This window comes from Triplophysa dalaica, chromosome 25, assembly GCF_015846415.1.
Source record: "Triplophysa dalaica isolate WHDGS20190420 chromosome 25, ASM1584641v1, whole genome shotgun sequence".
NCBI classification, from domain to species: Eukaryota; Metazoa; Chordata; class Actinopteri; order Cypriniformes; family Nemacheilidae; genus Triplophysa; species Triplophysa dalaica.
The window spans coordinates 472,965-490,010 of NC_079566.1; the positions used below are offsets into that span (position 1 = coordinate 472,965).

Genomic DNA, 17,046 nt, shown 5'->3' on the forward strand with positions numbered 1-17,046 from the left:
ACAAAGTATTTAATAAGACCTGGTACTTCACTATAATTTAGAGTGCAATAGTAACACCTTTTTTATATATTTCTATTATCTTCTCGCAGACTACTTTAATTTTCCACATGCAAGATGAGATTTGTAAGTATGGTAAATACTATACTATAAATATTATGTATATATATATATATATATATATATATATATATATATATATATATATTATTTACTGTATACTGATAGATCTGGATAGAAACATACACTTGTTTCTTGTTTATTTCATTTTATTATTCTATTTCATTTATCACATTTATTTCAATATTCATCATATGTATTCATTCCTTTATTTTATTATTCACTTCTATTCATATTATTTGCTCCTTACTTTCCTGTTGTTTAACCTCATTGGGAGTTGTATTGTGTCTTATGCTGATATGAGTATCCGTTGGTGTCCATCTCATCTAACGAGACAATGTTTTGATACTGTAATCTTGAATGTTAAAAACACATATTGAACCTGTTTCTAGTCAGACGAAGTTTGGCAGAGCTTGACTGAGCATCAACGCACAACTGAGATTATTCAATAAATCATTTGTCTGTCTATTTAACATCACTTCGTCTCCTGCCTGCTGTTCTTCCCTTCAGCTCTATATCTTCCTGGTGGTTGGGTTAAAGGATTGACTCACAACGGAGTTGATATCTCCAGGTGTAATTTGTTCCTGACGGAGAGAGATCTAGTGAAACTGGACTCAAAGTTTAGATCTATAAGATCTACAAGCCATATCTCATAGTTGGATCTATCAATAGTTTTGTATTATGTATTAGTTTAAGCTGTTGGTGTAGAAAATCCGGTGGAAAATGTGTTAAATGTGTTAAAGGACTGAAACACACACACACACACAGAAGTGTGAATGTTCATAATATGGTGCCTGCTGAGTTTAAAATGTATTTAATGTTATCGCTATTCTTCTGCATTATGACACTTGACTCGAACAGAATGCATAAATATGTGAATCTGACCCCAGCACAGCAGCAGTTCGCATGCATTTACCACTTTGTTCTCTAAAGTCATGGATACATAAGAGAAACACACATGCTCACAGCAATACGTACCTGACGTTACTGTTGTAAATGTTGAAGGTGAGACAAACGATCCCCATTAAAATCCCCAAGCCAGCAAATACAGACACTGAGACAAAGAGTTTTTGTGACAGGTATCTGAACTTCTGTATGACCACCGTTTGATCTGCAGGTGGACCAGAGCCTAGAGAGACAGAGAGAGGAAGAGAGAGATAGAGAGAAAGGGAGAGAAAGTGTGTTAAAATGGCAAATTCATAATGGCTTTCATTAAATGGGGCTTCAATTAAAATCACAATTTTAACCCGAGCTTTTGTTATATAAGAGGGAATCGTATTCACGTGAACATCATGTAAGTGTTAGAACTGAAATCTCCCTTGTTAAAGAGATTACATCTGTTATTGACCCCAGGCCTAGCGAACGTTGGGTTCAGGAATGCACCTATCTATGACGACATTGATAGGTTGAACACCGCTTCCACAGAAAAACATCAACGACTACTTCTCTAGTCCCGCCCACTGGTTTGCCCATGACAATTCTAAAGTAACACAGGTGGCGTGGAATTAGAAAGACGCAGCAAGCATTAAATAAACATGCCGTTAAAGATAGCTAAATAGTGTGCCACCCCGGTTGTGGAAGAATAAAGTTGCTGCATAACGTTCTTTCGGATTCTGACATTAGTAATGCGTGGTTCAAGTTTATTTTTAAAGACGTTCCAGCTCATGTGGGAAGAACATGGAGGGTTTGTTTGTTTAATTTCTCAGAGGATTCCTTCGTGAACAAGGCAGAGATCAACACTGGATTTGTGGAATGACAAAAATGAAAAAGCAGTGTCGTCAATATTGGATCCGATAGGAATGGTGCAGCAATCTTATGTGAGTAAAACATTTTTGAACCATGTGTCAATATTGCTTTGTTAGATGTCGCTTGATGTGCTATTACCTGGGGACCTCTAGTCATTTGTATTAATTGCAGAGGTTGTCTGTGATCTTAAGCTCATGCGAAACGGCATCTCTGTGATTTGGCGGGCTCGCATATCATTTTTCAAGGATTTATCCACCGTTTGCTAATAATGGAGGCTGTTTCGAAGTGTTTTGGTATTATTTTGGGTGCTGGGTCATATCCATAAGTTACCGTGAGTCTCCCGTTAGTTCACTTATCATGGAAACTCTTGTAACATTTGAGACCCGCGATCACGGTGATCTTCTGTCCCGTTCGCGATCACAGTTCTCAAATGCTGAGATACACCATACAACTATAGGCTATACAAACTATACGCAAAGCCTTGCCATCACATCCGGGGAAATAAGTCAGTAAATTTGAGTAAAATCATCCCTTGCGAATGCGTCACATGAAATACTGACGTGGGAAGGTCATCTATAAATCACAGGAGGTCTCCAGATAATACTGATGCCCTGCGAAAACTGTGAATGGTGCTTATGTGTAACCTAATGTTACGTCTCTAACCAAATTCACAGAAAGCTCCAACTACGCAACCTGCTATCCAATCAAAGCAGTGGGCGTTTACTTATAAAGTCTTCAATGCGGGGCACGCCCATTAAAACCGAGCGTTTAGAGAGCTGGCCTCAAAACCAGTCTAGAAAATAGCCTATTACTTATTGATTTAGATTTTTTGAATGTATGCATAAATAGACCTCATACAACAGTTTAAAACAATAAGCAAGGCCAGTTCATTACACCTTTAAGTCATTAATGGGTGATAAAGTATATTGAAGGAGGGATCCACGCCATATCCAGGGACCAGAGTCATTAAAACCTAATAATGAACTGCTTAGCAACCCAGGTATGCTTACATAACAATCCCGGACACTCACAGCAATGCAACAGTGCAGTAATGCAATGCTGTGAAAAACACACATTCAAAGTCAACGCAAAGACGCGAATAGACACAAACTTGCGGCGAAACATCGAGTGAGAAATTTGTGCAAAGAGCTCATTCACACCTACTGTTTGACACACCCAGGCGCAAGAGTATAACAAACTAATCCAGCGAGTAATAAAGAACGAGGAATGTGATACTTCACTTTTGGTGTGAACACAGCATAAGAAGCACATAGCTACGCCCCAGCAACCACCCCCAACACCCTAGCAACAAGTTTTACATGGGCAACAACCACCTAAAAGGTCTTCTCAAAATATACAATGTACACAAATTATATGATGCATTGAACAAAAGATCAATATGCACATGCCATCATATTGTATTCAAACATGTACTTATACAGATACAGTAGAGAAGAGATAGGAATTGTTCAAGGGAGAAAGAAAAAATGATGGATACACATTAAGAGTTATATAATGTTTAATATGTATTCTTGAGAATTTTTTAATAAAATCTTAATTGTATATTTGTATAAATGTATATTAAGTGATATAACAATTAAGAGAGAGGAAAGTTGATGATGATGAAAAACTGCCATTCTGAGAACAGTAATGAGTCCCTTTACATCTCTCTCTCTCTCTCTCTCTCTCTCTCTCTCTATCTGACAGCAGTCCGCAGAGAGAGCAACCAATATTGAATTTCACCTCCAATTTGACTAAATCTTCTCTCTCTCTTGTTCCTGAAAAGCGATACCATCACAGACTGTTTCAATGCCTCCATACGTTGCCCAATTGCCGACAACAAAGGACATCGAGGTGCATTGTGGTCAGCTCTCTTCTGACGGTGGGCTGCACACAATACATACACCGCTCTTCATTCTTTTCCTGTGACAAATTGGGTGTGGATCGAACGGCTTGTTACGGCTCTCTCTAGAGGTGGTCGTTTTCATAAAGCCTGAAGCCTGGAACCGTCAGGACTTCGGGTTACGGCCCCTGCGGGAGCCCCTCACAGACAGACTGTCAGTCTTAATTAGAGGTTCTCTATCTCCCTCGTGGATCGGGCGGGTATTGATTAAATTCGAGCAGGAGATCCGAGCGAACAGGAGCGTTCAGGGCGACAGAAGGAGCAGGGATCTGGTCTGATGCTGGGGCAATCTTAAGGTTGCGATATGGCACGACACATTGTTTTAAGCGGTTGGTGGAAATTGAAAGCGGTTGCTATGGTGTCTGAGGTCAGAATGTTAACGTTGCAGTGTTGCTATGGTGTTAAAATTAACTCGGAGTATGTGCGAAGAGGCGTTGTGCATCTGATGCAGCAAATTTATACACAGCTCACTGTTTTGATTGGTTAATGCAATTCACAAATATTAGCAGGTGTCTGGAGTACATGCAAGTTTTAAGTCGACAAGAAATGCGCGGGTATGAAAGAGGATTTTTAATGACGAAGAAATGTAGGGTGGCACTATTTATTTAAATTTCGGCAGTGGTGAATCCAGGGGTCTCTACTGTTTATAACAGGCGATTGGAGCGAAGGGGCTTACGAATAAGCGCTTGGTAACATTAGCAGCAAAGGAAAGTAATTTTCAAGGCAGTGGAAGTTATTACATTTTGATGAAAGATTTCAAAGACAGCAATTTTTTCTTAAATCATCACGGTAGCACCGGAACGTCATTTTTGATTTGCCGTTGAAAGCAATTTGGGACGACAATGGATGTGCGTGTACGACGAGGGCAAATGATGTGTGTGTTAATAATGTATCGTGTGCGTACGTCCAACAGAGCGCATGCTGTTTAATACCTCCCTCTGTCCTTGATGGTAGAATCGGGACATTATGTTGCCATGGCAACCAAGACCCATAATGGTTGCCATAGCAATGAGAGAACAAGGCGCTGATGCAGTGGTTGTCAGGGGAGACCAGGGAGAATGAAAGAAAAGCCAGGCCAGAGAAGCGATGAGACAATATACCATAAAGGGTCAAAGAGAAATGATCCCGTTCAGCTAGGAGGTAAATAAACGAGACCTTCGGTTTCCGTAGGTCGAATGAGAATTGTGGATGGGGAAGGAAGTACCCATGACCCATCGCAATGAGCTGATTTAAGAGCCCTGATTAGTCAATGCATGGCTTCCATTCGGAAGCAAAGTCACCTTCTTCAAGGGGCCTTTATTTCAGCATGTCATGGTGCTGATTATTTTTAGCCCTACACTTTTCTGTCTTGCTGGAATAATCTAGCCAGCAGCGCCAGTGACCATGGCGATAAGGTGAATGGGTTGAGTGGGGATGGGTGGCATTTGTGTGCGTGTTCTCAGACGGTGTAGCATAGTCGTTGTTGCAAGGGTCATCTGCTGCCGATGTGCCCCCTCGCCATATCGACGTTCATAATCTTGCAGCAATGTTCACCTTAGTCTCATTCCTAGAGGGCACGCCCAAGCTACGCCCACTAGACTGTTTGCTGACCGCCTGATGCATATTGATCAGATGCAGAAAGCACTTTCTCGCTCTAATCTGATTTCACGCAACTTCTGGGAGCAAGGGCAGGTTATTTTAGCTATTTGTCGGGAAGCAAAACGTGTTGATGGCTGAGGGCTTTTGAAGATAAATGAAATTGTCACTTAAAATCAAACAAAACTATAAAGTTTTGAAAACAAAACGACATTATGTCTGTTCCTGTAGCTCAACTGGTAGAGCATCATGCTAGTAAACAGGATCAGTACACATACTAATGAAAACTCTATAGCTTGAGTATAGCTTGCAAGTAATTTTGCATAAATCTGTGTGCCAAATGCATAAATGAGTCTGTAATATCTTCACACATTTTCCAGTGTTTTCGACACAACTGTAAACAGAGACAGTGACACTTATACTGGTATAATATTTTTCATATATAATACCAGTTGATAATTTATTTATTTATTAATTTAGTCATTTATTGTAATTTAGATGTCTTTCCTCTTACTTTGAGTTTGTCGATTCGAATCCTGTGTGGAGTATGTTACGTTTATATGTTAAGTCTAGGTTTCTTTCTCACCAGTTCTTATCAACCTGTTCATTATTTACGTTTGCTGTGTTTCTGCCGTTTTCACTCTCATTACTCTGTGCTGGCGTGGCTCCGTGCTGATTCGGGGAATTGGCCCTGTATTGCTGCTTGCAGCTATATTTTTGTCTCTTTCCATTTATTTATTATTTTTTACCATTTTTAGTTCATAATAAATAAATATATGTAAATATATATGAATAAAATATTTTATTATTATTATTTATTTTATTTCTATTATTAATAAATTCTGTTGTATTTATGTAGTGCTTTTTTAGATCTTTCATTGCTGCTAAACATTTTTTCATACATTATAATTAAAAGATATGACACTACTATATGAATAAATAAAATAAAGACAATATATATTTTTAAAATACATTGCAAATTTTGCAATGTATTCATTTGCAATTGCAAATGAAACTTGAAACTGAAATAATGATAAAACTTGAAAGTAAAAGATGAAACAATGTTGGATTGTCAGAAACTGTTAATAGTTTAATTTAATTATATAATTTACCATAATAATAATAAAAATGCTTTTGAAAAAACCAACCCCTAAACGTCACCTAAAAACGACAAGACGGTCAGACTGTCCACCACATTTCATGCCATTTAGTCATAGGTCCAGATAAGAGACTGTATCTCATCCCTATTAAGGGGGAAGGACAACCTTTGACATCACTGGCGTGCCTCTCAGCAGGACTGTAAAGCGAAACAGCACCTCGCAGTCTGGCAAAGGCAAAGGTTGCTGTTATAGCATTGACCTCTAAAGAGATGTATCATTGACAGCTAATGCCGGAGTTAAAGGTGCCAGACGTTGCCAGCTCACCTGGGGAATATGACATGCTGTGGGCTCTATTCCCAGCTGGGAGAATTAGTAAAAATTGGGCATTGTCCCTCAACAACTTGCGAAAATGGCAATCAGTGTGTTTCGCGAAGAGGACGTGCTACGGTTGCCATGGAGCTCGCTGCTTCAGTAAGTTTTAATAAGGTTGAAAACAGATAAGCACGCTAAAAGCATGTCTTGGGAGACGTCTAGGCATAGAAACGGTCACATAATGAGTGCACTAATACAGCATTATAACGGCAAACCAGGCAGGTATGATTCGAAGATATATCTCCTCATTTGGAGTCCTCCAGGGTTTAAATGACAGGCAAAGACAATCTGGTGAGGCGCATGGTGCTGATTGGACGATTCAGAGACACGCAGTCAAGGTTAGAGCGTGCTGGGAGCAGCTGCAGAGCAACCCGGGTCTTTCTGATTTGTGTTGTTTTCAGCTGTCAGCTGGAATCTTCTCACTACAGCATCTCCAAAACGGAACGTGAACTGGTCATCAAACACAATTAAAGTGATTCAATGAAGCCATCGCTCACTACATACTGGGCAGAGTTTTTATCAGCGCGCTTGCTCAAGTTATGATTGAAATTAACTCCTGCCGGTTTTCTAATGCCATTCATTTGTCTCTTTTTGTCGAGCCGCTCAGAGTTCCCGCAGAGCGCATGGCCTCACTGACGGAATGCTAAACAGAATTTGACTGACTGATTGATTAACGCACCGTAGCAGCCTGTCGCATGCGTTTTGGTTTTTCGGGAGAGGGCGGGGCCTGGGAAGCGAGGCCGTGACGGTAGGAAAGATGAGGCGGCGCTCGGCGAGAGTAATGAAGTGAGTGATTGCGCGCGAGCGGGTTTAAAGCGGAGGAGAACGTAACAGACAGTGATAAACAAGACCATATATGGGAGATGAGAGAGACAAATGCGTCCTTACCTATCCACCTGTCATTCCCGTACCAGGAGAGATTGCCTTTGGTCATATCATAGTATCCAATCTTCTTGTAGCTCCCTCCTGCAGGGGTAAAGAGAAAGAGAGCGCAATTCAGAAGCAGTTTCAAGTCAACGTGAAGTGGCATTCACGACCCATTTGACATCTGTAATGTCACTTTGTTTATGGGTGAAGCAGGATATTCAATGAGAAAAAACTGTGTTCGACTAGACTTTACTATTCATCAGGAATTGATTTGATGTAAAGTGCTCCAGAAAGCAGACAGGAATGAGTTTGCAATGGATTGTGGAAGACTACCATCTCCTGAAACGTCTGACAGCAACTTTTCAGGAGGTTTGAGTTAAAGTAGGGCATAGTTATGATAGTTTTGATTTTTGTTTTATTAATATTTTAAATTAGCTTTTATTTTTAGATGTATTAAGTTTAGCAATTTTGGGATCTGCTTTTGTCAGTTTATTATTAATTATTCAAAAATATATTTAATTTATTATAATACATTTTTTTGTGTTGCTATAAAAGATTAAATTACATTTTTGTTTAATTTTTGTTTGTTTTTATTATTATTATTTTAGTGTTTTTAATTGTTTTTTGTTTTTTAAGCAACATTAAAAAATTTCATTTAGTTTATTAATTTAAGTAATTAAATGTAAGTAAAATGAAATATACACAATGTCACAATATACAGATTAATTGACAATGATCGTAATATAAAAAAACACTATTCACTATGTGTTCATTCTTCACATAATGTAATATTGTAAATAATTCAGCACTCGTTCAACTCAAGGGGCAATCTTCTGGTCTCTCTAGTGAAACCAACACGCAAGTGACTAAAATTGCAATTCATTCACTGGCTGCTAGAGGCTGGCTGCAAAACAGAGCAGAATCTCATTGAGCTCCATGTTAAAAAGTCCAACTTTAGAGCACAAAAAACATATTTACAGGCTGGTACAAAAAAAATTAGGTCTATATAGGTAATTTTGCACTGAGAGGGGGTGAATTGTTTTTTAACTCATCGGTTTAGATTATATTAAGCCTTAAAGTTCTGCAAATTAGGTGCATGACCACTTGAGTGACAAGTGGTTTCAGCAACCAGGGATCTCAGTTCCGACTGCGTCCCGCCCATTGGCCCATTTTTGATTATCCGGGAGTGACGCACTAATAAGATGGCAACGGCCCACTCCGCCTACTTTAGGCTTTGTTTTTACTCTTCACTAACCTTTGGTTGACATCCTGGACACTACGTCCAATTTTATACAGTCTATGGTTCACCTACATAAACTTTATTCAGTATAAAATGTAATGGTATATTGTGCACAATAATACCAAGATCATGGGTCGAATTCCCAGGGAGGACACATTTTTTGCCAAATACAGTCCGTAAAGACATATAAGAACATAACATTTCTTACTATAAGGTTATTTCACCGAGTAAATTAATAATTATTTTAAAATATGTTTAAAATAAAAGTCCCATCAGTTGTGTACTGAAAGCTGTATAATTTTCCATGAAGTCTTCACGTGGGTTTGACCTATTGTGATCACGTGACCATTTCCATGCAAATGTCAACCTTCAGACGAAAAAATCAAGTTACCAAAGGTTTTCTCTATATTGATAGGTCAGATTCATTATTGATTTAAATAGTCATGTGAAGTCTCTATTAAAAATGTTAACGCTTTTTTGAGTTTTTAAAGCCTATTTTTGTGAATTGTCACATTTATAACTGCCCAATATTATTTTAGTATGTATATTCTATAAAGAGCAATCCTTTCTCTAGGTGTTGGGTACAATTGCTTCTGATTTGCACATTTAAATGTACAGAAATCCCACAAAGTATAATTGTTTCACAAAAACTTGCAACCATTTTGTCACATCTATAATGCGTTCATTTTCCCACTTTTAAAATAGAAAACGTATGTATAGACCAATATTTTACTGATGTCTGGAATCTATCATCAGGGATTTTGTAAAATATAAACAGAGAGGTTTTATGAGATATTAGTAACAAAACCGAAAATGTATATTTCGAGTTTTGACAAAATATGTCACATCCATAGCCCATTAATCTTAGTAACCTCTCCTCCCCAAATTTCAGACACTTTTACTCACAGAACAAACTAATCTTGTCGTTCTACTATAAGTGCATTTATGGAATGACTTCAGTAACCAACAACTACTGAAACGGCATCCACAAAGGAGAAAATACACATGATGTGAGATTTAGGAAGAGAGGAACAAAAGGAAGAAATATCTCACTACAAAGTGTTGTAAATCAATACAGCAAGGATGCTTCGGATTCTGGGCGGCTTTTAGAGCGCAAACAACACTTGGATTACACAAACAGACTCAAAACAGAAAACATCATCAATCCTTATATTTCCAGCAGGCGTATCAGCTGAGCTTTAAACAAGGATGCGCAACAGGGTCGCTCTCTCTTTAAATCAGCTTCATAGGAACACTGTAATTGGGTACCACTGTATCAGCAGCGCTTGAGCGCCAACCGTAAGACAGAGAAATTTATCTTCTCTTTCCTTTCCTCCCTCCTAGCCACATTTCTCCATTTTCTTTCATGCACGCCTTCCTCCTCTCTTACACACACCCACAGATGGGCATTACAGAGCTGTGCGGAGCTCAGAGGACCTCCACCCCCAAACACAACGAGAAATTAGCTTAAGTGAGAACCATTATAATTATCAGGTGATCATTAGGCGTAATTATTTTAGCTTTGGCTTCCCTCTGGGAGACTTGAAAAGAAGGAAAAGGAGATAAAAGAAGAAAGAGGGAGCGCTCAGAGATGCTGCGTGACGCAGGCGTGAGAAGCCATGGGTAAAAGACGGGCAATTTACACCACTTAGATGGTGTCCGCTTCGCTTCTCTGTAAATCTTCTCGCAGAAACCAATTTCACCTTATGTTCTCAACGTCAATTAGTCTAAAAGCTACAGGGCTCTTAAAAAGCTTCAATCGCCTTTCTTAAGTCCTAAAACAAGGTAGAATGAGAAGGAAACATTTTGGTGATGCTTGCTAAAGCTGTCAGAAGAAATCTCAAACCATATGCATAGAAATTTGGTGCTTAGCTATGTTTATGCTATAGACATGAATAATGAAGTTGGTGCAAACCATACAAGAAAAAAAATGAATGAGAGACCATATCATTAAGATTTAATATGCTATATTTCTTCTATAGAACACAAAAGAAGATATTTTGAGAAGTGTCTCAATGGTTCTGTGTCCATACAATGGAAGTCTATGGGGACCAGTGTTGTTTGGTTACCAACGTTCTTCAAAATATCTTCTTTTGTGTTCTGCTGAAGAAAGAAAGTCACACAGATTTGGAATGACATGCGGGTGAATCTAAATTTTTGGGTAAACTATTACTTTAAGCTACCAGCAAAGCAGCTACATTGGAAAGTTCCAAAACAACGTAGCACAGCAGAACCGCACAGCAACAGCTTCCACTCACATTTTCAGGCTCTTTTGACCCAAGCAGTGAGTTACCAACAAGCGACCCCTCAGAATGCCATAGCAACTGCATAGCAACACCCATAAAAGAACTCATGACATCATAACAAGTGTATAGCATGCTCCGCCAACCATCCAGAACCCTCCAGCATCCTGTTTTTCGGGGACAAGCGCCATTTTTATTTTCAGCGAAAAATGTAGTTTGGTTTTTTATTGTGTCAAACAAAAGGTACTGACGTCGGATCTGGGCACAGGCAGAGGCACAAAGCAGCATGACAGATTGAACAGGGAAACACAGGCGTGCTGATTTCAAAGACAGCTTCTGAAGCCATGCCAATACAAAGGAAGAAAACAAACGACAGGAAAGAAAAGGATCCAATCTGAGCGCCACAGCCGAGGTTGCAGACGCGACGCGCTTGTCAGGCGCAGAGGTTAACAAGAAAATGAAGGAAGACAAGCCCCTGTCGAAGCGCTGGGGTATAATGAAATAATCATGTCCGAAGAATGTGCGGCTATATGTAAACAAAGGTTGGTCGTATAAGCATGGATGGTTCCGATTCTGTTGTTTAAAATAAACTCTCACGTTACTGAAGAGGGGCTGGAGAGATTTTTTCTCCTACCGCTAATTCTAAATATCTCTTAGAGCGACCTTGGATTCTTGTTAACCTGTCTGACCTTCACCATCCCTTCCCAAATAACCAATACGGCCCAACTGCAGTAGTCATAAAAACTCATAGCCGTGGCAAACTATTTTTATTTATCAGTAATGGAGGTCACTGTGCTCTGGGAACCTTTCATCCCATCCATTTTTTACACCATCGTTCACGTCAATACATTAATTCAGACCTTGAAGAGCTTTATGGAGAGTTATTTTAGAGAGTTATTTTACACTTCCTGCTTCAGCTTTTGTTCCGTGAGGTCTTCATGACAAACCGATTGCCGATTGTATTTATGAGAAAACAGAGGCTCCGTTTACATTTGGCATTAACATGCAACATGTATCTGGATGTTGTCCACATACACATTGAAGAGACAATTTAAACTGATAGGAATGTTATCCGATCAGCGTGTCCTGATCCAGAGGTATACGAGGACGCATTGTGATCAGATCTCAGTGTAATCTAAACGCATTCCAGACAGTTTATCTTGCTACATTTACCGGCACAACTTCACAAAAAACCCTGCCCACCATCATTAATCTCTCGTCTGTCCGAAGCCTGTCAGACTGCGGAGCAGATGACTAATACAGCAAAAATGTTTCTTGCTCATGCACAAAATGATCGTGGATACTTTTTACAGTGTATCATTATTTGGAACCTACAGAGGATGTGTGTTAAATCATACGAGATGTTTTACTTGACCACTTCAGCTTTATCATCACATAGGCTACTTGTGACTGCCACGAACGGGTTTACTCGCACACACAGCACCAGTGGTGTTTTTAAACGCATAATTTGTTTATTTTAGGTCGCAGACCAAAGAAATGACGTGCTGTCACTTTCAAACGAACCAACTTAAATAGACGAGAGAACAATGTAAGTGGTAACTTTTGGGATACGGCATACTTATGTGATTATTAAATGTGTCTGTAACATGAATAAACAAATGATGTGTTTAAAAACACAGTGTGTGTGCGAGTGAAACCCGCCGTAATTTTACAAAGGTCCTCTCTGCTTATACTTTCACACACAAGATCATTAAAGGGACGCAATCCCATGTGTTTTCTGCAATGTAAAAATAGTCAGAGGTATCCCCAGAATGTGTCTTTCAAGTTTCAGCTCATAATACACAACTTATCTTTACAAGATGTTGAACATGACCATTTTTGGCTCCAATGGAAAACGCATCCTTTTTGTGTGTGTCTCTTTAAATGCAAATGAGCTTCTGCTCGCCTCTCGTATGCAAAATAGGAGGTAGAGTGCTTACACATGTGCTTTGGATGATATCAAGACAAGCAATATGGCAGAAAGCGCAATTACGTCTGTAATGCCCTATCCAACCAAAACCATAAACTAACTGCAATAAAAATCACCTTAATGCCTTGTTCATAAATTAAATGGAAAAGACAAAAACATATATAGAACAACATTTCCTGACCATTTGCTGTATGAAATGTTGGCCATTGATGATTAATCATGTGCATGCATATTTCTAACAGACAGGTTTGGGCGGAGCATCTGTTAACTCCTCCCCATCAAATGTCAGTCTGCTGCCAGGTCCATTTCAAAATGCAAAAAACGCCCAATATTTTTCTCCAAAATCCATTTCACTCGGAACAATTGCAATTTCCGGTTAACAGGGACTTTAACTCAATTTAACTATAAGTTAACATAACAATTTTGCATAAAATTCATGTAAAACCAAATATTTTTTACATTTAATTAACTGCAAATTTTAAGGAAGTCGAGGAACTTAAATTTTTAAGTGAAAACAACAAATCAATTTTTACAGAGAATTGTTTTATTAAATTAATTTATAATTTAGTGCACAGAACACATTTTCTGTACTGTTTTGCCAGAAATGTGACTCATTGGGCTGTGTTCAACTTTGATCATCCAGCGTAACAAAACTTCCTATTGCTTTACATTACACCTAATGTGGATTTTCTTCTTGTTTGAAGTCTCCACTTCACAACTAAAATTCAAATTCATAAAGAGGAACCGACTTTATCAGCAGGTCCCACACTGTTGCGAAAGATTAAACTTATGCAATAATATGCAAATGAGCTATTCAATTCTTTATAATGGACCAGCACTAATATATAATGGATCAGCACTAATGGAACAATATGTTCTGGAGGGAAAGTTTTGCCACGATGCTGGACTAAAAATGGGAAAACCAAAACAGCCTTTGATCAGAAGACCCTTACAGCGGCTGTAAAGAGATTTCAATGGTGCTGGCCTGCTCACCGCCTCAGGGCCTGTCAGCTTGGCATCACAGGGTAAATCACCAATTCCACATTGTACCAGAGGACTAGACCGTGTGAGACCATCTGTCAAAAAGCTGAAGTTGGGCTGTAGACACCTTGCAAAACAATGACTCAAAAGCCTCAACCAAGACCAAAAAAATAAAAAAGAAGAAATGTTGGGTTATTGATTGGCAAAATGAAATTCAAGATCTCATAGAAGCATCTAATGTGCCCAAAACTCTTGCCCAGGTTTAGTCATATTTGCCTTCTCTTTTCTCTTTTGATCTTGTGTATAAACAGCACAGTATATAAAAATCCAGTTCTTAAGGTAGAGAGAATGTGAACATTTCTCACAGCTATAAAAACAAGAACTGATTTGTGTCAATGGGGGCAAACACCAGCTCTTGAAGCTAATGTAGGTGCGGTGCTTTTTTTCTGCTGCAGGCAAGTGCATCTTACAATCTTCAGTTCTCATTGTTGTTCAAACTGTGCATTGTTTTGAATCGAAAGAAATCAATGGTACGTTTGACAAACATGTTAAAAGTATAGTAGGATGTAGGCGTTCTATGAGATAATTGACTTAAAGATGTCTTGAAAGCTTTCTTATACCCCCGGCCTACACACATTCACCTGTTCAAGAGATGTTTTCTCAAGTTCCTTATACTTTTGCAAGTCTATAATAGTGGATTTGAATTAGAAATCCTGGCAGCCTGTGCTTTTCTTAAAAAAAGTATTGGATTAAATAAAGCTAATTTGGCGTAGCGCCGTCTTCTTCTTCTATCTAATAAAATATTCTGCAAATTGTATTACATTTTTATGAAACTGTATTTTCCCCACTTTATCATCGCACATTCGTTGGGCTTAAGATGATGAGCAAAAAAACTAATGTAGTATTCTCTGTGTGGCAAAATGATCACAGTTCCAGAGGTTTTGAACGCAGGAGAAACAGTAAAGGGATTTACAGGCACCTGCGCTATTTTCCAAATGGAGCGAAAGAAAAAATGTTCATCATTTTGAAAGTCATCAGAGCAGCTATGCATACAAATCACACCTGCTGTTCAACCATGCTCTCATTTACTCTTTATTACATCTGTATCTGTTTTCTAGACTCGTAAATGTTTACAGTTTGCTCACCTTGCAGTTGCTCAATGAGGGTCCAGGCCATTCTGGAGCCCTGTGCGTCAAACACCACATGACCCTGAGAAAACAGAAACATTTCTGAAACCTCTTGTGCAGTGAATGTTAACACATCCTCCCAGTCCTTAAAAGTACTACTGACACAGCAACATATTCTACAAAATGTTTACTAAAGTAGCACCTTTAGCCACTGAGACGTTTGCCTTAAAATTTATGGGGTTTAATATGCAGGCCAATCAGAAATTTACATTGCTCGGTTGGCAGAGCATCGCGTTAGAAGCAAGAATTATTGGTTCAGACCCGGTGAACACACATACTGATAAAATGTATATCTTGAGTGCAATGTAAGTTGTCTAAGCATCTGTCAAATATATACTTTTAAAACAAATGTAATATCGTAATAAAAATGGTAGGAAAGGGACCATGTAAAAAGTTCACACATTATGTATAAACGACCAGGCATTTTGACATGAAAACGCATGTTGAAACTAAAATGGCGGTAACTCATGACTTACGGTTTGTCTCGTTTGAAAAAAGAAAAGTAGCTGATTATTGCAAAAAAAAAAAACACACACACACACACAAAAAAAATTAAGATTTGTTGTTAGGTTTATTGTAAAAAATAAATAAAAAAGTTTATGTTTTTTTTATTAAAAAATATATTGAAAAAATACGGGTCTCAAAAGGATAAGAAAAACTCTTTATAAAAAAGAATTATTTTACTCTCCCTACATTAATAGTTGAAAAAAACACCCAAAAAGTCTGTATTCTAGAGGCTTAGACCTTTCCAATGTTATATAGTTTGTCATGATTCGATTAGAAATTACATGCACAATATGGACGCAAACTTAGGTGTCCCGTATACGGAACAGGTGACAGTTAACAGGCTACAATTTAACTACACGCCATGAAAAGTTGCTTGTACAAATAACATGTTGGGGAGGATGGGACAAACTCATTTACTGTGGTTAATTTACTAATCTGGTATTATTAATTTGGTATTAAATCGATAATAACATAAATTCATTTTTTACTACAGTATGACTTTTTACAGTAATCATAATAAATAAGGAGTGAATAAGGCTGTAGTGATGTTAGCTTTATGGTATTTACTGTGTAGATGTACATATTCACAGTTTTACATTATATAGAAGCATTTGTGATCTTTCATGTTTTTTTTATGACTTTTGATGTCTGATCATTTTAATTCTACTGTTTTAAACAGCAACAACAACAAAAATTGCCCAAATTTTTATTTATTTATAATAATACAAAAACTGGCATTAAAAGTCTTTAGTATTCATTGATGTAAACTACAGAAATGACAAACAAAATACCGTTACGGCCCTAATTTGTCGCTTACCGACACTCCCTCGAAGGAGCTGGTGTTGAGGGCTCTGTAGATCTCTGCCGTGATGTCCTTGTTATTGTAATTAAAGTCTTCCAACCGTCTACCCTTTGATTTCAAGGGTCCCACCGTCTTATTGAGAGCCAGAGCAAGGGCCCAAACAGCATCATACGCCAAGGGAGCTTCCTGGAAACCTCCGGTTTCCTCTGGATTTTTCCCACCCAGCTTGGACATCAGCTGGGCTAGAAACTCCTGTGAGGTCTGGATCGAGAACAAAAACAAGAACATACGGTATCATCTGCTGTGCACGTGTGTGTGTATGTATATGTGTGCACAGGAAAATAGCAGTTCACTGTCAGGATGATTATGCTTGATGAAATAACATTCATTATTTAACAAGCAGTACTCCATTGCCACCATAAAAGCGCTGACAAATGTGTCAGACTCCTGACAACGGAAAAGGTCAAGATAAGTCA

General features: G+C 38.4%; 1 protein-coding gene across 1 annotated transcript in view; it reads right to left on the reverse strand.

Annotated features, from left to right (window-relative positions):
- Positions 1-17,046, reverse strand: part of gabbr1b (gamma-aminobutyric acid (GABA) B receptor, 1b) — a 115,230-nt gene that overhangs the window by 27,072 nt on the left and 71,112 nt on the right. The window contains exons 13-16 of the mRNA XM_056741172.1: positions 16,586-16,831; positions 15,220-15,283; positions 7,702-7,779; positions 1,096-1,246 (exon numbers count right to left, since the gene is read on the reverse strand). Coding sequence (XP_056597150.1) covers positions 1,096-1,246; positions 7,702-7,779; positions 15,220-15,283; positions 16,586-16,831 — 539 coding nt within the window. The remainder of the gene's footprint in view (positions 1-1,095; positions 1,247-7,701; positions 7,780-15,219; positions 15,284-16,585; positions 16,832-17,046) is intronic.